The sequence below is a fragment of the Solanum verrucosum genome, unplaced genomic scaffold (genome assembly GCF_900185275.1).
Source record: "Solanum verrucosum unplaced genomic scaffold, falcon-dt-bn FXZP01000137.1, whole genome shotgun sequence".
In the NCBI taxonomy this organism is placed as follows: Eukaryota; Viridiplantae; Streptophyta; class Magnoliopsida; order Solanales; family Solanaceae; genus Solanum; species Solanum verrucosum.
This window is the reverse complement of record NW_026020405.1, coordinates 1146359-1172342: the sequence shown is the minus strand read 5'-3', so window position 1 is coordinate 1172342 and position 25984 is coordinate 1146359. Positions and strand designations below refer to the sequence as shown.

The 25984-nt window shown below is 32.7% G+C and overlaps 3 protein-coding genes across 4 annotated transcripts in view; 2 read left to right on the top strand and 1 right to left on the bottom strand.

Annotated features, from left to right (window-relative positions):
* Positions 1–25984, top strand: part of LOC125840350 (AT-rich interactive domain-containing protein 2-like) — a 165851-nt gene that overhangs the window by 39185 nt on the left and 100682 nt on the right. The window lies entirely within an intron of this gene.
* On the bottom strand, positions 1042–8143 carry LOC125840328 (uncharacterized). 2 transcript variants are annotated; one of them, XM_049519287.1, is made up of 16 exons: positions 8092–8143; positions 7778–7996; positions 6058–6166; positions 5557–5931; positions 5422–5477; positions 5007–5250; positions 4874–4929; positions 4458–4707; positions 4098–4261; positions 3787–3926; positions 3608–3709; positions 3219–3351; positions 2934–3014; positions 2696–2857; positions 1780–2121; positions 1042–1400 (listed from the first exon to the last, which is right to left on the bottom strand). In XM_049519287.1, exons 1-16 carry the CDS (start codon positions 8131–8133, stop codon positions 1098–1100), a joined length of 2778 nt encoding a protein of 925 aa, XP_049375244.1. In that variant the 5' UTR covers positions 8134–8143; the 3' UTR covers positions 1042–1097. The 2 variants fall into 2 exon arrangements, with proteins under 2 accessions (XP_049375244.1, XP_049375245.1); XM_049519288.1 differs by lacking the exon at positions 8092–8143 and having other exon boundaries at positions 6058–6162; positions 7778–7888.
* Positions 17034–22957, top strand: LOC125840344 (probable anion transporter 3, chloroplastic). The gene is made up of 8 exons (XM_049519305.1): positions 17034–17567; positions 19725–19951; positions 20177–20528; positions 20655–20699; positions 20946–21092; positions 21507–21644; positions 21752–21785; positions 22451–22957. The coding sequence occupies exons 1-8, from the start codon at positions 17148–17150 to the stop codon at positions 22618–22620; spliced, it is 1533 nt and encodes a 510-aa protein (XP_049375262.1). The 5' UTR covers positions 17034–17147; the 3' UTR covers positions 22621–22957.

The window sequence follows — 25984 nt, the reverse complement described above, 5'->3', positions numbered from 1 at the left end:
CCCGCAAATGGGGTCAAAGGAGAATATGATGTACACAGACCTTACCTACCTAGTCTTGTAGGGAAAAGATGAATGTACAATTAGATTTGATTTGTTGAGTAGAATTTGCTGTCTTTGAAACATCTTAGGTTCCTCTCTTCCCGCATTATCTCTTCCTCTTTGTTTTTATTCCAGCAGTGAAGTAATTTGGTTGTAGTCTTAGGCATTACCCACTTCAAACCAGCATGCTCAGAATATTTCCCAAAGTTGAGCAGTCACATTGCAATGTATAAAGAAGTGGCTGGCTGACAGTTTCCACATAAATGCCATCTACAGCACAAAATAAAACTTCTTTGAAGATTATCCTGTGTTAAGATAGCCATGAGAAGCAATGCCACCTTGAGATGGGTTTGTGTTCTCCAAATCTGAAAGCAAGGCAAAGTGCTATGTGCAGTTCATGTAGCATGAACAAACGGTAAAGCTTCCAAAAGTGCTGATATTTAGATGGAAAAGCACATTATATGAATTAGTACATGGTATGCTAAGTGAAAATCTCGTATACAATCAACTAATAACATTTGTTCTTTACATATCTAAAAAATAGGTATTGTGCTACATGCTAATTCAAGGGTTTCCATTATCCAGCTCTGGTACCAAGTAGGATGTTTCAAAAGTGATGCTAGCACCAAGCATTTATAAAAATCAAATTACATTTACAACTTGAGAGAGAAGGATTAGCTCAATGCAAATTTAGTGAACCTATTTGGTTGGGGACAATTTACAAAGAAAGACAAACTTTTGAAAGTTGTGTTATTAACCTGCCATGCATTTTTGTGGTTAGAAAATGGGAAGTTTAAAGTTGAATTGTATTTAAATATAGGAATATGTCATTCTTATGGAACTCACAAGAAACGAAAGAGTATCACATAAAATGGAATAGAGAGAGTAACTAGTTTGACAGTTAGCATAGTTGTTGTCTAAATGTTAGAAATTGACGGTACGGAAATAGATCTTTGTCACTGCTGGGAAGAAGGATCAAGTCATATTACCTGAGTTAACAAGCTAGTGGCAATCCTTCAGCTTGACTAGTTGTTGTGGATCAGTTTTATCTAATAACCTCAAATTTCATTGGTTGAAATATCCATTTTGGCATTCCCATTGGAACCAGTGTTGGCGGATTGTGCCAATTTGGCAGTGGCATGGATTTTATTTGCTATTGGCACAAGCATTTCTGCTGCCTTAGCCAATAGCTGATTTTCATGCTCCCTTGATTTCTCTATTCTCGCATGCTGATTTGCTAATTTAGAAAATAACTGCATTGCTTTCTCAGCAGCAGCATCCAAATTATGTAGTGCCTCTTCATACACATGGACAGTTTCACAAGCTGGTCGCTGCGTATCGGTTGATCCAGTTTTTCCAGTCTGCAAAGGTACAGAAAATATCTCAGTGAAAGCAAGGGAATTGTACGTAGTATTGCCTCCACAAACTGGACATTGATCCTTTGACTGTTGGGTCCTACATGTTTCCTCAGTTAGCTTTGGATGAGCCACTATGTCTATTGTGTACATCAAAATCAAAGGAAAGAATTAACATTTATTGGCACATGGAAGAATAAAGCGCAAATAAGAAAGAATTTCTCAGAAATTGTTTAAATGAGACAGATTCTGCTTGATACACAAATTATCCTTTTATTGACATAAAAGAAAATAAATGTATGGAAAAGAACATAATCCCGTAAAGTATCTACACTAGAAAGTTATGACAAGCAATTAGCAGTTTTACTACTATATCTTGAGATACCTTGGAGGATGAAGAATTAGGGTCAGTCATCAAGGAATGAAGGTTAGTAACTTTAGCTTGTGCCCACTTTGGGAGTCTTGAAATACTGAATTTAAATGCTGTTGCTGGTGAACTCATTTCTCGACATAGTACTCTCTGATTTACTTGGAAGAGTTTTGGGGTCATAGATATGCCTTCTGGTTGGTGATGATTAACCACATGAAGTTTGATTTGACCTGAAGTTGCTGGAGCAGCAAATTTTGCTGGGGATAGCGGACAAGCATTTTCCTTAATTTTCCTCAGCATTCTTAATGATAAAGAACCAGGGACTTTCCAAACAAAGATACAACCATCACTACTTACCTGAACTCACCAGAAATCAATGTTAAAATTGGGGGAAAAAAGCTAAACAAACTAGTGTAAAACAGGAAATATAGAGAAAATCCTTGTAGATAGGGGAAGTTTGTAGCAGATCTAGCATGGTTCATTAAGTCAAAGTAACATGAATTCAAATGTTTTGCACCACTCCCTCGCAGTGATGGCACCCAAGGTAGCCATCATCGACTTTGGAGTATTCTTCCAACCATTACCATCATGAGCATGGACTTAAGGACACATGGAGAGAGACTACTTTTACTTGTTCTAGTTTATATATTAAGGTTAGTTCTATTCTAAATCCTTTACATGTTTTCCTTATTTTCTTGTTTTCCCCATGCCAATCTATATTGGAGTCACCCAGATAAATCAACCAGGACGCAAGAGCTAACTTGGAAATGGAAGAGTCATCTAAATTATGTCCAAGTTTGGAGTTCATTATAGGTTAGTTCTCACTATACTGGTTGCCTGATGGGAACCAACTATGAAACTTCTAATTAGAAAGATCATAGTTCAGATAGCAGAACACTAAATCAGGAAAATGTCCATAGGATGTACTCACAGAAACGAGATGCTTGCAGTCAGGTAAAAAGATGACACCAGTTATAACATCACCATGCCCCACTGCTTGTGCGACCATATCCCCAGCCATAATGTCATATAAGCAGAGAATCTTAAAAGAATCTGAGCAAACCAGATAACTAGAGCTGGGATCCACAGATACCTGTAAAAAGTGATGTAGGTCTAACATAAAATCAACTAGATGATACCTATTCAATGGTTTGTCAGTATTTATGTACCTTGATAGGATCCCCTCCAATATGCTTAAATGACCTGATTAACTTCCCAGAAGGAATGCTGAATGTGTTAATCTTCTTATCCTAAGACAAAAAACACTCTTAAGTCTACAATTTGACGTAGTCTGAGTTATTAAATGTTCTGACATGTTATCACTAGAAGAAATAACAACAGCCTTTTTTTTTACACTAGTAATATTTAAAATAACAACAGCCTTATTTAATCATTATCTATCTGAATTCTTTCAGAAAGAATAAAGGAAGCAAGCACTGCAATTCACAATTTACCTGCCCCACAGTGACAGCAATCTCTGTGGAACCATCAACTGCCATGTCATATACAACTCCCGGTAAGACTCGATTATAGCAAGATATTTTGTATGCTGAATCGATCATAGAAACATCACAGAAAACCAGAGACCTGTCAGGCAAACACAAGAGTAAAGGGACATGACATATCATGCAGAAGCAGCTGCATAGAATGATTTTGGTCCTCAAAAGTGAAGTCGTGCAATGTACTAAAATTAAGTCATTCCTCAAGCATAAGTTTCAAAATCATGTTAAATGTTAAGAAGCTTATGGGTGTAGAGGAAAAGAGTATGTGTGTCAAGATGCTTATGCTTCAAACATATCAATTTCATCAAAATTTACTAGTTCCTTTCAAAGTCTACTCTAACCTATCCGCGTTGCAACTTATAATCTTAGCACCACTGCAAGCACATTTCACGCAGGTCACAGGAGCAGAATGATCACGAAAACTTCCGATGAGGTCAAAGTTCCTGAAATGGGAGTTAGTCAAGTTAGTTATAAATGACTATTTAACTTGTTGAACAAACTCAAAAGACCAAAGGCAAACCTTTGAACATCATAGAGATGAATCATGCCGTCCTTCCCCCCCGAGGCAAGAAAATAATGGCTGTGTGGACACGTACCAGCAGGATCATCAATGCTTTGCAAACTGAAACTCAGTGATAGAATTTCGCCATCATGAGCACCCTACAAATGTAAGGATAGCAGGTGTAATTGGGTTTACATGGCCATGGAGTATACACTTGGAAAAGAATTATAAGCAAGATACGATTTCAACCAAAAAAACTTCACCCAATCAGCTCATTAGAAGAAGCAAACCGCTTCAGTTAACTGCACTCTAAAGGTATACAGGTCTACCTGGATGCACATATAATCAGTTGTGTGTAGGTTGAATATATGAAGGTTTCCCAGGAAATCACCAGCTCCCAGATACATTCCATCTGAACTGACTGCCATTGAACGATAACCTGTAGAGGCAAAGCCTGATACCAGAGAATCACGTTCAAAAACACCAGTCCTCTCTGTTTATATACAAAAAAAAACAGAGTATTAACAACATGAATGGCATTTATAATAGAGATATTTGAGGCAAACCTTTTTTTATAACGTAATATATTATTTTATACTTGATCTTTGCTAATATATTTGAGGCAACCTTAAGCAAAGATTCAAGTATAGAAAGAGCACTTTTTGGTATCTTGAGGAAAGATGGCACACCTAAATGTGTAGAGCCTGCTGAAAAGGTACTCATAGATTTGTCTTCTGTTGGAAGAGGCAAGCTACTTGATTGTAGTTCAAGATCCCACAACCTGATACTGCCATCAGCTGAGCATGTTGCAAAGGAAACTCCACCAGAACATCCTTTAGCAACGCATGCTTTGGAGGGGTCATGCATGTGTTCGCATGAGAAATTCTTGATGTCCCATATGCAAGCACTATGTGAAACTAGCACAGAGCACCTGCTGGCCTGGAAAATATATCATGGGGCTATCATGATTATCAGTCTTACATATGCCACATAGTCGCAAAGTTGAGTTCCATCCCAAAAGAGCATGATCCATCATGGCTTATGTCAAACTAAAGGAAATAAGAAAGTCAAGGTTCGGAAAGAACTAAGAGTTTCAGAGAAACACCTTGTCAACATCCTGAACATCCCATATGAAAAGGCTGCGGTCATCATATATCACAACTATAAAGGAGAAGTTACCATCAAAATTGATGAATTTAGAAATATATTCCTTCTACTGAAAATAGCTAGTTACTTACCAAGTTTTTGCAATGTTGAAAATTGACAAGCAATTGCATTAGGTAGACTCTGCAACTGCTCATGTCCATTTTTTCCAATCATTACATGGCAGTCTGCAACACCTTCTTTACTGTGTCTGGTTTCAGGGTAGTATAAGCTTCCAGCATATGCAAGAGTGTTCGCAGAAAAAAGTTTAACTTGTCCATTATTGCATGCACAAGCAACCAACTTTCTGGATACAGATAGTCCAAAGCCTTTCTCAACCTGAAGTCCCGAGTACAAAAATGATGAGAAGACTAGAGGGCCTTATATTTGAAAAGGTAGTACATACCAGTTTATAGCACTTTAATATCAGAAAATTTCAGGAAGTACAGGATTTCTTTCAAAGCTTTCTTCAGTGTAATTGAGTGTTAATGTGCAAGTAACAATATATACCTGTAATTCAACAGAATTTGCAATAGTCATCTCTGAGTTAAGATGGCACAAAACCCCTATTAACAAAAGAAGAAATTAAAGTGCTCAGGGACGTGCAACAACATGAAGATAACAGATGTATGTTAAACTTGTAACCTGCATCTGTCAGTGCATAAACATGCGAAGCTTCACCAGTTTGAATATGATCAAGGAGACTACTCTCACTCCACATAGGAGACGCAATAGCTATGAAAGAGCATCCTTTATAATGACCAAGATTAGCTTGTTTTCCAATTGCACCTGATGCTGTTCTACCTATCATACGAGATCTGGTAGATAATCCCAATTTCCAGAACTTCAGGTGCTTCTTTCCTGCGGTGATAAAGAATCTTCCATCTGATGAGAAGCTAACAGATGCAATTGCGGAACTTGGTGTGCACCCCTTGCATTTTGTAATTAAAGTCTGACTTTGAAAATCCCAGAGGCAAATATATCCATCATGAGGATATCCAACAGAAGCAAGGTGTTTGCCTGCAGGTAGTAACATAATCAAGAAAACTGGAAAGAAGAATAAGACACTGAGGGTTATGTCCCATTTCATGTATCTCAAAGAAAACTAGTTGCTTAGATAAAGAGCAATGACTAATTACAACAAACCATCAGGTGAAAAGGCAATGCATGCTACGCCGTGTTGATGACTCTTCAATTCGTATTTCATAACCAAACTTGCTGCTTCCCATATCACTACAGCAGGATGAGGTCCTGACTGAAGCATTGACCCATCAGTAAGTGCAAAAACTGACTTAACAAAAGTAAAAATAAAAAAGCTAGTCACACCAGTTGAACAGAGCACTCTTTATATGTGCCTGTGTATGTATCTTTTACTGCTATTATACATATACAAGTAGGTCTTACCACTAAAATGAAAGACAGTTATACAAGCATATAGTTAATAAGTTTGAGCAGGACAGCCAATTTTATCCATGTTGCAGCTTTAACAAGCCATAGAAGCAGAAAGACATATTTTTTCCTGAAAAGGTAACATTTTTGTATATATATAGACATCAGCACAAATTGTGCTGGACAAAAATGCATAGTTACATCAGTCTTGCTCTTCTTACAATGTTTCTAAGTTCTAACACATCTAAGGTTGTGTCATGACTACCTATGTATTCGGACTTACACCAAAAAACTAAAACAAGAATACAATTTGATTTAATATTTAGTAAAGTGTAACCTGTATCTTCAAAACAAGCAGAGGAGACATATTGTTGAAGCTGAAAAGACAAACTGGAGAAGCGGTACAAAGGTGAATATAGCCCATCCAACCCTTTTATCTCTACATAATGATTCCTATTTCACCAAATTACTGCATTAATGGATAAAATAAACACTTAGCTATGAGCCTACGACCACCTAAGCTGGAGCAACATCCTCAAGAAACAGCACAGAGACCGGACTCTATCCTCAAGGGTGCACTGCAAGGGGAATTACTGGTGCAAATTTAAAAGACTGTTTTAGTGGGTACAAATCTAAGCCATCAAGAGCAACATCATAATCTTGCATTGAGACAATAAGTTGTTGTTCTGTTTCTCAAAGAGTCAGCATAAGCCCATGATGTGACATCCTTACAAAATCAAGTAAGACCTTATAAGCCTCAATTGACATGCATTTGAACTATACAACAAGGATATGGACCCACTTAAACCTTCAACACCTCATCACCATCAGTCTCGGTGCCAACCGCCATGAAGTTAATCTTTTTTTATTTTTTCAAAAAGAAGACTAATTATAAAACCATGAAGTTAATCCTTATGGCACTGGCTCATCATTGTGAAATTTCTTGAAGGATCATGCTTTGACTATCCAATGACTGGTACACCATACCCTCCTTGACCATGAGCTACCTCATTATAATCTTCAGACTACACAATATAGTACAAATGTATAAATTTCTCCAATTTTTTCATGTTTGAAGCTACATATAATTGACTGATGGCGATATCAGAAAAATGAAAAAGTCAAAACTACTTCTAGTCTATTCAACTGAACTAGTTCCTCTAATGCAAAGAAGACTCCGGAACTATGCCTCCTCCTACCTTTCTTATTCCCACTTGTCAACATTTAGACCTAAACTCTTAAATAGAAACACAAACGTTCAACCTCATTTGCTTACTTAAGCCTCACATTTTTTCCATCTAGATCACTACGTCATTCTAATCTCTTCAGACTACAAAATGTAGTACAAAACAAAAGCACAATTAGAAAAATCCTCCAAATTTTCATGTTTCATTCAAAAGCACAAATAGAGAAATCCTCAAAAATTTCATGTTTCATACAAAACCACAAATAGAGAAATTCTCAACAGATGACATACCTCTCCAGCAGCAATAAAACGTCCGTCACACGAAACCGCAACACAGCTCAACGGCTTCGGCAATCGGTTGGACACAACCAAATGCGACTGCGTGGATGAATCGACGTCATAAACCACCGCAACACAGCCTGCAATATACACACATTTCGAATTCGAAACTCCAGAAGCCAGTCCATTCGCATTTTCAGTTGTGAAACCGACAATCTCCTCTAACATCAGCTGCCAAAAAACAAAATCGAAACTGACACATTACGCTAGAAAAACACATGCAGATTGATTTCGGAAGCTATACATTGTAACAATAATGATCATACCTTCGGAATTTCAGTCTTCTTCTGCTTGCGAATCCGTTTCATCTTCTTCAATTTTAAACCCTAGATGTGATGATCAAAGGGGCACACTGATATCTGTAGCTTAAGGCTGAGTGAGAAGGGGCGGGAAATTAGCTCAAATAAAAAAGTGATTATGTTTTTGGCGTACGTTATGTTTGATTTTTCGAGAAAATGACAGAAATGACCTCTTAATTATACTGAATAGTTTTGGTTCTTTAAATTTGTCAAAATTTGATATTTTTAGTTTTCGTTAAATATTCACTAAACTTTACTTGTTTAATTTGATGGGAACAAAATAGAAAAAAAAAAATAACGGTAACTGCTCTGAGATTCCTCTCACTATTTTAACCCGAGACTTAACTCAATCATACATGTTCCTCATCATCATAGTGTAGGTTATACCAGTACACTTCTAGCCTTGAGGCATTTTCAAAGGACTTCCTTCAAAACTTTATAGTAGGGTTTTTCAAGGTCAACGAATACTAAATGTAAATCTCACTTTCTTTTTTTATATTTCTCCACTGATTTCCTCACAAAATGAATAACTTATGTCATTGATCGCCCCGAATGTAGTCATTCACACACTACATAAGCACTTCTCTTACGTCGATTGAGCGAGTGAAGAAGTGAATGAAGGATTAAGTGTTGGAATGGATAAAAAGGGAATGTGGATCAGATAAATTAAATTTGAATGTATGTTTTAATTTAGGTTATTTTTAAATTTTAATTGATTTAATTAGTGAGGTGAACACATGTTAAAACTAGAGTAAATTTTAGGTTTAGCAAACATAAAAATCATATTTGTATGATATAGTTAATAGTTTGTATAATTGTGCTTCATAACAAACTTTATATTTTTGCTATGGCTATTAATATGTATATTTTGGTATATATACAAAAGATCAATTGTATAATCTGTTTCGGTATACATATACAAAATAATCAATTGTATAATTTGTGTTTGTATAAAGCGAGAAAGACAAAAGAAAATTGGGCAGAGGACGATCTGCATTTGTATAATTATAAGTGTATATGACAAAAATATATGTATTTGTATTTGTATATACAATTTTCTCTCGTTTTATACAAACACAAACGCAGATTATATATTTGTGTTTGTATAAAGTGAGAGTGGCGAGCGAGATTCTTTGGGAAGAGAGGCGAATGAAAAGATATGTATATATACAGTTTTCTCTCACTTTATACAAACAGAAACGCATTTTATACATTTGTGTCTGTATAAAAGTGAGAGAGCGAGGGAGAGACTGCCAGCGAGAAAACGAGAGTGGCGAGCGAGAATTTCAGGGAGAGAGGCGAATGGCAACAGTTTGCCACGGGTTACAATTAAATTAAACTGTGGTTATAACATTTAATTTGAATTAATAGTTTATTATTTTATATAAAATATGCCAAAATCGTTTTCTATTAATAAATAATGGCACGAATGAACACTGCGTACCACATATAAATCGACCTTTAATGGATGATGAAAATAAATCTTTTCTCGAAAGTTTAGTAACATATTTAAACTTGTTTTCCCTTTGTCATAATAATATTTTATTTACCCACTGCTATTATTTTGTCAATAAATAAATTATTATTCTATTATTGTATTTTTACCTTTATTTTACTAACACAAACACGTACTGCGAATCTCTCTCAAATTTTATATCTTAACATGACGAATTATATTTTCATATGAATTATTTAAGTGAGTGGCTTCAACAAACCATGTTAATTATTCATTAAAAATGTATGTGGCTCACATGTCTATAATATAATAATTTCATACCAAGTAGTAAGTAATACAGTTCAACACTCAACAACTACTACTTAATCATCCTAACATCCTGAAAAAATCTGATTAGCAAGTAGTTTAAAAGGTACCTGAACTTAATTTATTTGATAATTGACTACTTTTTTTTTTGTTTATGAGGTTGATACAAAGTTGGTTTCCTAATTTGTTGAATTCTTTTTTTATTTCTCACTAGATCGTCACAATATATCTATCGATTTGAATTGAAAAAATTATGTCTCTATTGTTACAAAAATACAATTCGTATTTGATTTTGCGGCCTTAATTAAGGACCTACTCTTTTTTTCTTATTCTTTTTTTTTATTAGAATCTTGTATGAACGGATATTATAGTGGTTTATTGAACAATTTTTAATATACTATAGTTGGGAGGCAATAAATTATTTTTCACCTCAAATTTGTGTGTCATCGCTGCTTGATTCACTTCTAATCTAAAATCTTTCATAATTAGTGAAACCTTAAGAATAGAGTGCAATGCAACCTTCATAGAAGGTCATGTTGTGGTTTCTTTGAAGATTCAAACTCGAAATGAGAACAATTTTTAACTTGACACGGATTATTAGTTTAATTTTTGAACTATTGACAATCTTAAAAGTTAAAAATACCTCTCTACTTGACTAACTGAACTTAAATCGATCTCCTTTAATTTTAGTATGGTTGATTAAAAATTTGAAGAGTAGAAGTCTTACCATTGAAGGTCGTTCGAAGCTTCAATTTTTATAATACTTATATTTGAAGTGATTTGAGTTAAATTTGAGAAGAGGCTCAAGAAAAAAGACGGAAGACAATTTTTATATAATGGTGTATAATATTGTTAAAAGTGTTTATGCATCCTATATGAGAAAATTAACGAGGATGTCACACATTGCATTGGTGCAGAGTGGATGAAATGGAGACCCACATCCGAAGTCTTATGTGATAAGAATGTGTTATCAAGACTTAAGAATAGTTCTACAGAGCATTGGTTAGACTAGTATGTTGTATGGAGTTGAATACTGACCGATCAAGAACAACGTTCAAAAGTTGAAAGTTGTGGAAATGTAGATGTTGAGGTGGATGTGTTGGCGTATGCACTAAAAGAGATAAGAATAGAAATGAGGATGTCTGGGACAAGATAAGAGTGGTCTTGATGGAGGATATGATGCAGGAAATGAGACTTGGATTATTTGGACATGTAAAGAGGAGATGCACCAATACGGAGGTGTGAAAGGTTGGTTATGGATGGTTATAGTAGAGGTAGAAGTAGGCTGAAGAAGTGTTGGGAAAATGTGATTAGACAAGACATCACACATCTCCAACTTATCGAGGACATACCCTTAGATAGAAGTTTATGGATGATATAGATAAGAGTAAAGAGTTAGGTAGTTGAGGGTTATATCATTTAGTTTTTCATACCGGTAGTTGTACTATATATTGACTTTGGGAGTTTTTTCTTATTCATCTATGTTACTATTTACTGTTTGTGGCTCTTCTATTATCATATTGTTTTGTTATAATAATTGCTCCATTTTTAGTATGCGTTGTCACACTTGCGTTGAGGACTTATCAAAACTAATTTTTCTATCTTGTAGGGTAGGGGTGTTAAAAGAATATGAAAAATCGATTGAACCTAACTAAATCGAATCAATTTATACCCCTAGGAGTAACCAATTTAATTTTAAAAAGTTATACCCCCAGGAGTAAGCATACACATTATCCACCTAGACTTCACTTGTGATATTACATTAAGTTATTGTAGTTGTAGTAGTGTTTACACATCTATAGACAAACTTCTATGATTTTCAACTGCAAATCTTTTTTAAAATCAGTTCAAATCTCCATCAAACGACTTCAATTTGGGTAAACAGTCTCTTTAAACTATTTCTAACAAGTTTAAACAATATCCACTCTAAATTTGTCACAAAATCATATTTAAAAGTTAAATCCATTTATTTGAATTTGTTTAACAATAATGAATTATCTTAAAAATCTATTTTTCCCTACCCAAATAAACTTGGTGTGCACCACTTGCATTTTGTTATCAAAGTCTGACTTTGAATCTTGACCAATTGTTTTGAATTACAACTTTGCAAAATTATTGACCTATTGTGTAGACTATATATTTATATGTCATTCTCTCTTAATTTAACATAAGAAAAATTTATTATATTAATAACATAACATAAAACTCCAATTAAACATGTGGTACAAGTCAATTCATATGCGTGTGTTTTTCCTGTTTGGTGTTAGGTGAATTCTACTTGGTAACAATTTGTCTATATTTTTCAGTATTAATGTTAGATAAGACACGTGTCAACATGTTGTCATTCTTTTTTTTTTTTTGGGAGAACATAATTAGATTAAACTATTTAAACAAATCATTGCCGGTAATATAAAAAGAAATTAATCTTGCAGAAAAATGTTTAAAAGAAAAAAAAACAGAAAGTTACTACTTACTCCCCATCATTACTCAAGATTATTTTATTAACAATCTAATAAAATATAAACTTAAATCACGATATTTCATTTAGATATTCAAATTAAACTATGTTTTGATTGAATACCTCAATTCTCAGTAACGTGTTCTGATTAAACACTTTTGATTCAAATTTGAAAAATCTTTTATGCATGTTTTCATCCGTTTATTAGATAGTTAATTGTGATCTTCTTTAATTATACGCATCAATCTTCTGTGGTTTTTTGTCTTATTGAGGGAAAATGTCTAACTAAAGAAAATGACATAGTTTATGTGGTTAACTTAACTACATAATAGATAAATTAAAACATATGTAAAAAGAAATTAGAAATTTAAATCGAAAGTATAATTGAAATATTTTATTAGAAACTGAGATATTTAATTGAAATATGGATTAGTTCAAGTATTTATATGAAATATACAGATTATCTGAAAAGGTTAATTATATATTAAGCCAAATATAAATAAGAAATACTTGCCCAACTACTTTCATTTTAGCTAATTAAACAGCACAATGAATCAGACTTTGAATTCAAGGTTGAAATCTATAAATTGTACTATAATGAGGAGATTGTAATGTGAAAAGCACAAGTGTTTTAATATTAGTCTTAGATATGAATTTTCCTTCTTGTTTACTTTTTTTTGGTCATATATGGATAGTGCTACTGTTTTTTGCTTATAAACTATATTTTGTGAATCCACTATTTGGCCATATATCATGGTAATTTTGGGTTGATAGATCATGTTCATTAATTTGGGAATTAATTTTACGATAAGTTTATTTCATATTTGATTGTGATAAAGTATTTCAAAAATAATTATTTGAATATGATATTATTTTTATTCCACAAAAATAAGATAACAATTCTAGAATAATTAATTTTGGAATAATTTAATTATGTCATGAAACGAGCCCTAAAAGCATATTATTCACTCCGTCTCAATTTATTTGACCTACTTTTCTTTTTAGTTTATTTAAAAAAGAATGATCATTTTCTTAGTTAGCAATTTTTTAATTTCAACTTTCTACATGACATGTTTAAAATTAGGGATAAGATTAAAAAATATTTTAATACATTTAAAAAAAATATATATTTTGAATTATAAAATCTAAAAATTTATTACTTTTTTAAATTTCATGCTAAATCAGGAGTAGTATTTGGACTCAACTTGTTGACTATGGAAGGCGGTTTCCAAGTATAACCCACCTAAAATGGTTGGTGAGGGATCTGCCCTTAGCAAATTCTTTAAAAATAAATTACTTAGGTAAATTGTATCATTTTCATCGTTATATAATATTACATTTTAATAATTTAAAAAATAAATTTATAAATTAGGACATATAATAAAAGTATTATTAAAAATACAATAAACATAAAATATATATTTTAAATAATAAATAATAACTAATAACGACATAATCGTTTCAAACTAATCTTACTATATCATGATTCAATCGTTTGACTGGTAATATAATTCACTCTTTCAAAAGGGTGAGGACGCATTCACTCAGAAATTCAAGGGAAATAAATAATAACAACACAATTATATTAAATTAATTAATTATATGATGACCGATCGTTTGACTAGTAGTATATCACTCTTTCAAAAGGGTGAAGACCCATTTACTCAAAAATTCAAAAAGGAAATAAATAATAACGATACAATCATACTAAAATAATTTTACTACATGATCTATTGTCTAGCTAGTAATATATAACATTATCTTTCAAAAGACTGAGGACCCATTCATTGATAAATTCAAAAGGGAAATAAAATTGGTAGGAAAATGTTGAATTGACTTTAATCGAGATCTACAATCTCACAAAAAACATGATCAATATTTTATTGGTTGCGATTTCTTTTAATAAGTGAATTTATAAAGGTTGAATTTTTTTCTCCAGAAAAACAGATTTAGGGTATTTACAATTTGGATAAAAAAATGATACAAATCGAAAAATCAAATCAAATTAATTAAATAAATCGATTTTATTTGGATTTGAATTTGGTTTGATTTTAAAAATAGATAGTATTTGATTTGATTTAGATTTTGTACAAAAAAATTGAAGAAATAACCAAATCAAACCGATAAATTATATACATTTATTTTACTATTATACATGCATAATATATTATTTTTGTAAACAATTTTAAATATCTTAAATATGTTTTCATCAAAATTTATTTATGAAAGCAAAAATGTCATAGACTCGTACATTTATCTCATCAATTTAATGTATGATGTATATAAGTGTCTATGATAGTTTTTTGATAGGACTAGGAATACACTGTCTCTTCATTCTAAGCCAGAATGATGAATTTTGAAGTTTTACTCACAGTAAATTAAGTGATCAAAACTTCTGCAGTGTTAATTGTTCTAATTATTTTTCGCTTCAAATGAATTGTTATCTTTTTCCCCTCTTCTGAATGAATATTTTTTTAATGTATGATTAATAATTGAATCAAATCGAACCAAAATTGATAATACTTAAATCGATAAATATATATTATATTTAGTTTTGATTTGATTTTGATAATATAAGAACCAATTAAATTAATTTGATTTTAAATTTGACCAATAACCGATCCAAACTGATTCATGAACACCCGTATCCAAAAGATATAAGATAATACCTTTTCATTGATTCTTAAAACAATACTTTTAACTAATTCAATGGGGTGGGGGGTTGTTGGGAGTTGACCTGACTGGCCTTAAATAAAGCAAAAATATTTTTTTAAAAAGACAAACATTATATGCCTTAGTCAAGTCCACGTATTGCCAACGTGTCACATTTCAAATTCTAAACAACTAAAATTGCATGGACGACATTGCCCTTTTGCAATGTCCAATTCATGCAACCACTTTTGAAAATAATTCTATTATATTTAATGATACTGATACTTGAGTTAATTATTAAATAATGTCGTAGGGTTTGATAGTAGATTTTAAATATTTTTTTGCAAGCGGTTAACCATTAATGTTGAGATCATATTTTAGAAATTTATCTTCATATGTAATATATTTAATCTTGGAAGTTGATCGAATTTTGAAATATAATTTTAAATATTTTCAAGTTCTTAAAAACTAACTTAGATTCTTAAGAGAAATTTAACTTGCATTTACAAAACTTTAATTCGTTCAATTTCAAAATCTCAAATTTCAAGTTCAAAATCTATGACCAAATGAGAATTGAAGCACTAATCCATATTTAGTATTCAACTCTAATTTGATTTTGAAAAATTTATGATCAAAGAGTAGTTTTAAAATAATAAAAAAAATATTCCAAAAAAGTGAATAATTCTCGTGGCTGGCTCATTTTGTCTACAACTCGTATAAAATTTATATGAGAAAATATTATCTAATTTTATTTTTGAAGTTCTTTTATTGAAATTTAAATCCTGATTATCTACCTGTTTTATTCTAGCGATACCTCTTATTTTCATAGTCAATTTCAACTATATAAACATTTAAAATGTACCATATTGTGTGAAAATATTCAATTATTCTATTTTAATTCAAGCCATTAAGAAGTTATTTTATACCACTAATAATAAATTCAAATACCTTTTGCCATCTACCTTTTCAGGGGTGAAAGGTTAGGTGAATCTAGAGAACTTAGATAGATTTAGCATTTCATAATTAGTAAGTAATTAATTAAAGAAGGAAAAAAATGGAAGCTTGTGATTATATTTTATTTTCATGGGGACAATTGGAAAGGCCAATATTTCTTAAAATACTAATTATAATATTATCAATAATTGTACTGATTTAATCGCATATATCTTCTCTTACCAAAAATAAACGAAAAGATTTTTTTTTTGTCCAATTAGATTTTTGAAATACAATTTTTTATTTTAGAAAGAGCACAAGAAAATTTGATTTTTTTTATGTGATTGTGATTGTGATTTTAATTTAATTAATTCAATTATGACGTACTACATCATTAACAAATACAATTCCATCACAGTCCGTAATTAATAGTTCTTGCTTTCATATTAATTATGTGACGTGTGACAACCTAAAACCTTCACTCATGAAAATAAAATAAATCATAGTCAATGTTTTAGTATTACATTATAGTAAAAAGATTATTTTTTAATCCAACACATACATCAAACTATATTACTTACTTTATCAATGATAAAGGTGGTAGATTAAACTAATTCATAATAGTTACATACGTATTAATTAAGGTTAATATATATTAGGTGCACATACACTGTGGATAATTATTTTTGAGATGTTTTAGATTGTTATAGGGAAATGGTTTATATCCATATCCCACGAATCGAACGATCCAAAATGTTATCACCAACAACAGTACTCTCTTTGTCTCATCATTTTATGTGATACATTTCGTTTTTCGAGAGTTATACACTTTAAGTTTGATCATGAATTGAAACTTGTTTGAATTTCATAATTCGAAATGTGTCACATGAATTGGGACGGAGGAGTAATGTTTTTTTGGTTGTTAGGTAAACTTTTTAAATGGACGAAAATACCCTCAAAGAGCAAAATGTCCTACAAACTCACCTACTTTCAACGCGCACGCAATTTCCCCTTCCTCCTCATTTCTTTCACCAGAAAATCAGTCTCTATATATAAATGCATCCAATTAATCCTCTTCTACAACCCCAATTTCATTACATATTGTTATAGTTAATAATATCAAAATGTTTCATATAAAGAGCTTGTTATAGGAATTTACATTACAACAAAAAGACTCAATTCTTTTATTCCTTTTATTCAAGATTCTTCTTCTTCCCAATGGAAGCTGTTAGATTTAGCAATAAAATTCAATTACATTCTTCATCTTTTTCAAATACCCATTTTGGATTGATCAATTTTAGGAAAACCCATTTAGGATTTCAGCCAAAAATTCAAAAAAAATGGAAAAGTTTGAATCTTTCTGGTGGTGCAGATCAAAGATTGAAAAAGGAAGTTTTTTTGGAGAAGAAGCAGAGGGGATTTACTGTGAAGTGTACAGCAGAGGGGATAGAGAGGGGAATGCTTGTTGGTGGAAGAAGTGAAGAAAGAGAGTTTATGGTGGCAGAGAGATTTAAAGTGGTGGCTTTAATGGCTTGTGTTATGTGTTTGTGTAATGCTGATAGAGTTGTTATGTCTGTTGCTATTGTTCCTTTAGCTGCTAAACATGGATGGAGCAATGCTTTTTTGGGTATTGTTCAGGTACTTCTTTTGCTTATTTAATGGCTTCTGCTCTTATTTTTCTTATAATTGTGCTTTGAATTGCCAGAGTCTATCGAAAACAGCCTCTGCACCTATAAATAAAGATAAAAATAAGTTCCGCGTACATCCTATCCTCGTACCAATGGTATCACACACGGTATGTTGCTGTTGTTGTGATAATATTGAGTGCAATTCCTCATTATAGTTTATTCCAATTACACACTTGGGGTGGGGTGGGTGGGGAATGAGGGGGACCAGTCTTTGTGGTTGATCAGAATGGTAGCTGTTATTTACCTGCCAAGTCTGCTAATATAAAAGACTGAAACAATGGAAAGCAAGAAAAGCCTAAGATATGGTCAGCTTGCCATGCCTCACCCTCCTCCCAAGTGGTGTTAGCTTATAACTCTTTTTTTTTTAAATGACTCTGGTATCCGGGCCAGCTTTCGCACATCTTGACTAATTCCATTGGATAGCTGCCACCTCCCGCCAGTATCAGGTACTTGGTGACTCTTTCCAACAAGGCTAGGATAGATGGGAAAAATTTGTGTACGTTGAGTTTTGAACCTGAGAACTCAGGTTTCTCAACAAGTGTTAGCTTTTAACTCTTTCAAGTGGAAGATTGCAAATTGTTTTTTACCTTTAAGGAGATGAACTTTCATTCAAGTTACGTGTAATGGTCAATAAAGCGTGTGAAAATAAGCATTTAAATCCCAGTTGAGATAAAAAAAAATGATAGGTGATTTTTCTCATATTCTTGAGCTTTAGTGGATAGAGTTATGCAACAACTCGTAGGCGGTGAGACTTTTAAATGAGATGAACTCTAAAGAAGAATGTATATCTGAGTCATCAAGCTTTGTCTGCTAGGAAATTCACATTCAACCACAAACTGGGGATGGATTCTGATCTGGGTGGGACCTCTATCCTGGCCTTTTTGTTGTATTTCTAAGAGTTTAGTTGCTGTTTGGGTCCCTTTGTTGGCTTTATTAAAACTTAAAAGCATTTTCCTTGCTCCCAAAAAGGGATGTCACTTTCCTGTTATTTCTTTAAACAATTAGCTATTTAGACTAATCTGCATGACTATTTCACTATAAACTTGTTATCTTTTACCAGCACACAGCTCCGCGTAACTTTGACCTACCAAGTTTAGGTAAATCGGAAGAAATCACGTACTAATGTTTTTTTTTGTTTTTAGCTCTAAATGAAAATTTATTCACTTTATTGACCCTTAAGTCACAACCTCCTCACCTTAAGGACAAGTCATTTTCCTGCTTCTAAGATTAGTTGGTAGAAGATACATATCTAACAACAATTGAAAGTGAAAGCCACCTACAAACCTTCTTCATTTTCAGCACTATCTCTCCTTTTGTAGTAGGTCTATTACTCATTTAATTTATACATATTACCAAAATGTTTTATTAATCATTTCTTTGAGGGAGGCCTTTTTTTCTACTGGTAGCTTTGGAAATGAAACTTTTAAATTATTTTTCTTTTTGGTGGAGTATACAAGACAAGTAGGAACAAAAAAGTTTTACTTACTCTATTTTAAATTGATTGTCCTAAGTTGATCTTATAGTCAAATTTATACAATCTGACCAGTGAAATATTTTTTGTTTATCGATTTAGTCTTAAGAATTTCAAGAAAAAAACAAGAGAAAAGGAAGAAAAACAGTCTTATCTTATTACCTTACAAAAAATTCCTCTAGTATAATTAAGGCATTAAGTTTTGGATGCTAATGTAATATTGATCAGACCTGTAAACTATAGTTGTAGCACTGTAGATGGGCAGATGATTGCGAAGAATAATTCTGGACACATCATAATTATTCCAAGTATAGTTATGGTTCATGCTTGAGGTTTCTGTTATTACACATCTTTGAAATAGGAATATTTATGCTCCAAACAAAATTTATTAGTGATTTAGGTTGATGCAGCATGTAATGTCAGTTGGATATGTAATGGTCTTGTCGTTAGAGTATCAATTTAAAACCTAGTCAGCTGCTGCTGCTTCAGTATAGAGTAATATGGTTGGGCTGCCCATCGTTCATACATGCTAGAAATGCCAAGATTATCGATAAAGAGTTACAGCAAGGCATTGCATTTATTGAATATATTTTTATGTCTATGATGCTGATGATGAAATAACTGTCGCTTTGCTAGTCATCTTTCCTCTGGGGTTACATATTTTCCTCGGTGATTGGAGGAGCGTTAGTTGACAAATATGGAGGAAAGAAAGTGATTGCTTGGGGTGCAGCTCTTTGGTCTCTGGCTACTCTCCTTACTCCATGGGCAGCAAATCACTCCACAATCAGTCTCTTGGCCATTCGTGCTTTCTTTGGTCTTGCTGAAGGAGTAGCTTTGCCTTCCATGAACACTCTTTTGTCCAGGTAATTTGAATTTCTCATTGTAGCATAAACACCTAGCAACTTCAGTATTTTTTTGAAGTCGCCTCATTTTTGACTTGTGGCAAATTGAGAATACTCATAAATACTGAAAATGCTGACTATAGCTTGAAATGCCAAAATTGCGGAAACCTATGATTATGTTACTGAAAGAATTTTTTCTTGCAATTTCAACAGTAGCTGAGTTTGTATGTGCCTCCAATTATGCAGGTGGTTTCCATGCCATGAACGGGCAACTGCTGTTGGAATATCCATGGGTGGTTTCCATCTTGGAAATGTTGTGGGTTTGGTGCTAACCCCATTATTTATGACCTCAGTTGGAATATCTGGTCCGTTCATCCTTTTCTCATCTCTTGGACTTCTCTGGCTTATAACATGGATTAGCCGGGTAACAAATGATCCACAAGAAAGCAATTCTATCACTAAAGCAGAGTTGAGGTTAATCCAAGCAGGGAAATCAGATTCTTCTTCTTTAAAAAAAGGAGAACTTCCACCACTGCGACTGCTATTGTCAAAAATGCCCACTTGGGCTATTATCTTCGCTAATGTCACTAATAATTGGGTACCCCCTCTTTCTATGACTTGGTTCTTTATTGATATTAGAACATAAATGTCGTTACTTTTGGTGATAAAATGTTGAACTTTGAAGATTGTATAATGACCTTTAAAACTCTTTAACTTGTTGCAGGGATATTTTGTTCTTCTGTCCTGGATGCCTGTTTATTTCAAAACGGTGAGTCATGATTCCCTTGTTTAATCTGCCTTTTTGCCTTTGGCAACACAGAAGATCTTGCATGAGTTCATCTTGCTAAGAAGATTAAAAGAAGTTCCCTCTATATAATATGTTCTAAGTTACATTCTTCAACTTGTGGTGTGGTTGCAAATATACTAAGTGTTTTAGACTGAGAGCCAATTATTAGAAAAACCTTGAAAGTCTTCCTGATATCTGTTTGAATGAAATTGTTTCCGCTGTTGCTAGGTTTTCAATGTGAATTTGAAGCAAGCAGCTTGGTTCAGTGCAGTGCCTTGGGGTACAATGGCAATCTCAGGCTATGTTGCCGGAGCTGCATCAGATTTCCTAATCAAAGCAGGGTACTCATTGACCTTTGTCAGGAAAGTCATGCAGGTAACTTATTGACTTCTCGAAACAGGATTCTTTTTCCTTTTTTATTGGGCTAAAGGGCAAGGGGAATCAACTTTTTCAGGTGATATTATACTAAAATTGTAGTTTACATTGTCTATAGAGATCACGAAATAACTACCTATAATGATATGGTGTTTTTTGCAAGAATTACACCTTCTTTGAGAAAACAGTCATGAACAGCAAGTCATCTATTACATTTATACAACACATGAGTAGTTCTTCATCTCCTCCCACTTCTTCTCCTCAATTATCATTTATAGATATGAAAATTACATTGATAATCCACATTTCTTTTCTGCTATTCGAAGGGGTACTGCTAATCTAAAATCCTAGTCTACTATTCATGTTGTGTTGAACTTTTAATGAAATTCTCACGTCTTGTTTTAAACATTGCAGTCTATTGGTTTCATTGGACCCGGGGTGGCTTTACTCTGCTTGAATTTTGCCAAAACGCCCGAGGTTGCATCAGTGCTGATAACCATAGCCCTGAGCTTCAGCGCTTTCAGCCAAGCTGGTTTTCTACTTAATATGCAAGTAAGGCAACATTACTCAATTGAATACACTTCTATAACCTCACAAGCCAATATTGATGCTTTACTTTGAAAGTCAATTTACTTAGCTTGTGTTTTCTGTTTGGACAGGATATTGCACCTCAGTATGCAGGATTTCTACATGGTATGTATTTGTACTAACTAATCTTACTTCTGCTACTCTAAGGGATCGTTCCATTGACAATCTAGTAGTAAGGGGATTATAATGCAGGAATTATTTATGCGGTGAATAATAATACAAACAACAACAATAACATTTCCAGTATATTCCCACACATGGGGTCTGGGGAGGGGTGGGTGTACGCAGACCTTACCCCTTCTTTTGTGGGGTAGAGAGGTTGTTTCCTCAGCTCAAGAAAAACATTTTCAAAAGAAATGCACGAGTCAAAAGCTATGATGAAAATTCGAAGAAAGAAAGGAAAGTACTGACTGTAGAAATAGTAAAGACAGCCAAAGTAAAGTAACTCAGTTGCAAAATATGAAGGAGAGACAGAAAGTACTGGGAGGAGAGCGGTGAATAATTATGCATGGATTGTCATGTATGAATTGCGTAATTTAAGAACATTTGCATCTTTAAATACTCTTATCTACGTATTGATAATATAAATAGGTTCCTTTAGAAGTTACACCAAAATTAAAACACAACGTTAAATTTCCAGTACTACATTCCATATACCAGTAACCAAACGTTGTATTAATTTTATTGATGTTATATCATAAAATAAACGTTGTATATGTAATACGGACGACCTCTATGTGCAGCTAACAATTTTTCTACTTGTGAAACAGGGATATCTAATTCAGCAGGAACACTGGCAGCTATAATCAGCACAATTGGAACAGGGTTCTTTGTACAGTGGCTTGGATCATTTCAAGCATTCTTAACTCTCACTGCTTGCCTCTACTTTGTTACAGCCATCTTTTGGAATGTTTATGCCACTGGAGAGAGAGTTTTTTAGACTATATATTATCTATGCTGCTCAAGACTCTTCAAAAATGTCAAGGGTGTGTGTCGAATTAGCCAAAAGTGTATGTGCGGCATCGAAAGTGAAGAGTGTGTGCAACTTATTATATTATAGTATAATATGATATATTCGTCATCATGGCTTATAAATTCATTAAGAGATTGTAGGAAGGACCACAAAGTACATCTTTTTACAAATATTCCATTTTTTCTTTTCACTCAAGTCTTAGGGATGTGAGTGAACAATATGTTTATTTATTTTTCATGTGTAGTTTTACTATTTTATCTTTTTCAGTAATGAAGGAAAGATGAATAGCTTACTTTTTTTTCTTTTTATTCCTTGTAAGCATCTAGTTATTACTCTCAGTCACATATCAGTTGGTCATCTTACTAAAAATAGTTGTCTATATTAATTGTCTACTTTGCTAAATTAACAAAGCATTAATTAAAAATTTTCTTATATTACCCTTGCAATTAATTTTTTTTTTTAAAGTGTTCATAATTGTTTGTAAAATTTTCAAGATTTTTTTTTAAGTTGTGAGTTAGTAAAATTATCTTTTTATTTATGATTTCTTAATATACGTGTCAAAAAGAAAAATGATCAACTAATATGAGACAGAGGGCACACTTATCGGAATCATAATTGTTCTACTATAATTCCTACACTCTGCAGACCACTAAATTTAAATGAGTTTAAGTTCTATGAACTTAGGTAAAAGAACTATTTACACAATCAAATCATTCAAAAGGTAATTACGGATAATCCTATTTAACAACATTAATTGATAATTTAGAATAAAGGGAAAGTAACTTGCTATAGTTGTATCATACTCTGATGGTATCAGGGATGAAGAAGTAGTGGTTCAGTGAGTAGAATAAAGGGGAAGTCGGGTAATTAGTTTGAACTGTGGGTCCAATTTGGATAAATACTTCCCCCAATGAGTCTAATTTGTGTAGTTTTCCCAAAGAAAAGATGTAACACCTCGAAAAATTCTATGCTAAGACTCGAACCATTCTTCATATGCATATAAGGTCTTATCGGGTGATTCTTAAGTTGTGCTTAGGTGTTAAGGTCAATTCTTTAGGGTGAGAATAGACTTGGAGTTTAATTAAAGTAATAAGAACCATCTATCACAAAGTTGAGTTGAAAGCTTCCTTACAGATTGAGTTTCAATATAAGCTTTTATTTGGATCAACTTCAAACGATCATATCTCTTAAAATATGAAGAGTTAGGTCGCCCATAACCTATCAAACTAAAGGTTTATGAGTTTCTTTCCAACTCCATCAAGTTTACATTAATTAGAGTTGGGAGTAAAAAATTTATGCCCATTTCAGTGAATCCTTGTCATGCAGTCGCTGTTTCATGGCCGACACTACGGATGATGGAATGTTCCACGGTTCCAGAAACTTCATGCACGTGTTCCAAGGTTACTTTGGTCCTTTTCCAAGCTTTTTAGCCTCAATTTAAGTCTTTTTTGGGCGTTTTAATGGAGTATATCATTCAACTAACTGGTTGTCCTGTCATAATCATCAACCTAAACACTCAAGTCTCCAATTTTTTTTCTCAAAACTCACTTAGGGTTCCTCTTCTCCATCAAGAACCCTAAAACTTCCATGTTAAAAATTTAAAATACAAAGAGAAGTCTTCCATCCAAGGTTTGCCCAAGTTCTTCCACTCTAAGAACTCCATAAAAGGGTTTCTTTTCTCAAGATCAAGCACCAAGATTCCAAGATCAAAGATTTCCTCAAAGAAAGCTAGTGTTCTTCCTCAGGCTCAAGAAAATGAAGTCCCCAAACCCAATAGCTTTATAATCAGATATGCAAGGCTATTCATAGTGTTGGACTAAGTTCGTATTCACGCCCTACATTTAAATTCAGTTAGTAAAAAGATAAATCTAGGGTTCTGCCCAAAGTTCCATGAATTCTGAATTCAATTTGTGTTTCTTACTCTGAGTTTTGATTTCTTAACTATTGTGACTATGGTATTTTATGTGTTTCGATTCTTGAGTTGTTGTTCATGCTTAAATTATCACATGAACCCTAGTTAATGAGATTTTTGTTGAAAGCTTTTGTTCGATTATTTACATAAAATTGAACAAGTAGTCACACGTGTCCTACATGACATAATATACATGGTTAGTCATGTTGACACAAAATTGCCAAATAGGGTGTCATGTAGGACGAATGCGTCTATTTGTTCAATTTTATACAAGTTTAAGTGTTTACTTGTGCACACCCAAAGTTAAAGGTCATAGTTGTCAATTGAAGTCAAGTTAAAAATCATGTTTATGTATTATGTCTTTCTTTTAATCCTTTTTTCTTGGCATAATACATAAATTGGACCCTTAACTTGGCTTCAAATTATAACTTTGACCTTTAACTTTGTGAGTGCACAAATAGGCACTTTAACTATCCAAAACTTAAACAAAAAATCACTCGGATCCTACCTGGCAAAATGCGTGAAATACACTCAAATTAGGCGCGTCAGATGTAAAAATCGAGGGGGCCAACAGTAAAAAAAAGCATTGAAAGGACAATTAAACCCTCTTTATGTTTTTTTCAACAATTTTCCCCTCTTTTTTGCATTATTTGTTGTTCACTGCAAAATGCAAGTGACATTTAATAAAAAAATTTGTTATTACGAAAAAAAATTATAATGAAGTTTTTTTTTGGCAAGATGGGTGAGTATACTTTTTAATTATTGTAATTTATAGTACTTTTTAAGAAATTTTCAAATAATATTATTTCATTTGTCCGAATTTATGCGTCACCGGTAAAATTTAAAGAGTCAATTAGATCTTTTATATATTTTTATATCTTTTAAATATTTAAGTAATTAATTATCGTGATTTATAATATTTTATACAATTATTTAGTATAGTAAAAGAAATTTAAAAGAAATACGCATCCTTCAATAGTAAAATATGGGTCCCCCTTTTTTTTTACAGGTTGACCTCCTGCCTGTATAGTATTTTTTTGTCCACAAGGAAAAAGGAACACGTGTCGACCCCAAGGTCCTCTCTATTCCCGCTTATTATATTATATATATATATATATATATATATATATATATACTAGTGATGAAGAGCCCGTGCATAATTATTTAAAAGTTAATTTTTAACTGACGTTAAATAAATAGTTTTAAATTTTAAATTTGAATAAATTATATATATTTATATGGTAGTAAACGTTCATGTTAACTCTAAAATGAATACATCACTATTAATAAAGCTTGAAGTTTAAAGAAAAATCCTTAAATGACCAAAATAACCCTTAAACTAAATTTTAATCACAGAAAGCATACATGTCGACAATGTGGTGGGTTGCTAATTTGTAATAATTTATAAAAATCATTAAC

What these genes read in the sequence shown, in the direction of transcription:
- LOC125840328 (XM_049519287.1), bottom strand. Translation starts at nt 8,133, where the DNA reads ATGAAACGGATTCGCAAGCAGAAGAAGACTGAAATTCCGAAG. An exon ending in CATCTCTATGATGTTCAAAG is followed by an intron (nt 3,710 to 3,786) that starts GTTTGCCTTTGG and finishes CTCCCATTTCAG; the next exon opens with GAACTTTGACCTCATCGGAA. An exon ending in ATAAGTTGCAACGCGGATAG is followed by an intron (nt 3,352 to 3,607) that starts GTTAGAGTAGAC and finishes TTTGCCTGACAG; the next exon opens with GTCTCTGGTTTTCTGTGATG.
- LOC125840344 (XM_049519305.1), top strand. Translation starts at nt 17,148, where the DNA reads ATGGAAGCTGTTAGATTTAGCAATAAAATTCAATTACATTCTTCATCT. An exon ending in GTTTTCTACTTAATATGCAA is followed by an intron (nt 21,645 to 21,751) that starts GTAAGGCAACAT and finishes CTGTTTGGACAG; the next exon opens with GATATTGCACCTCAGTATGC. An exon ending in GTATGCAGGATTTCTACATG is followed by an intron (nt 21,786 to 22,450) that starts GTATGTATTTGT and finishes CTTGTGAAACAG; the next exon opens with GGATATCTAATTCAGCAGGA.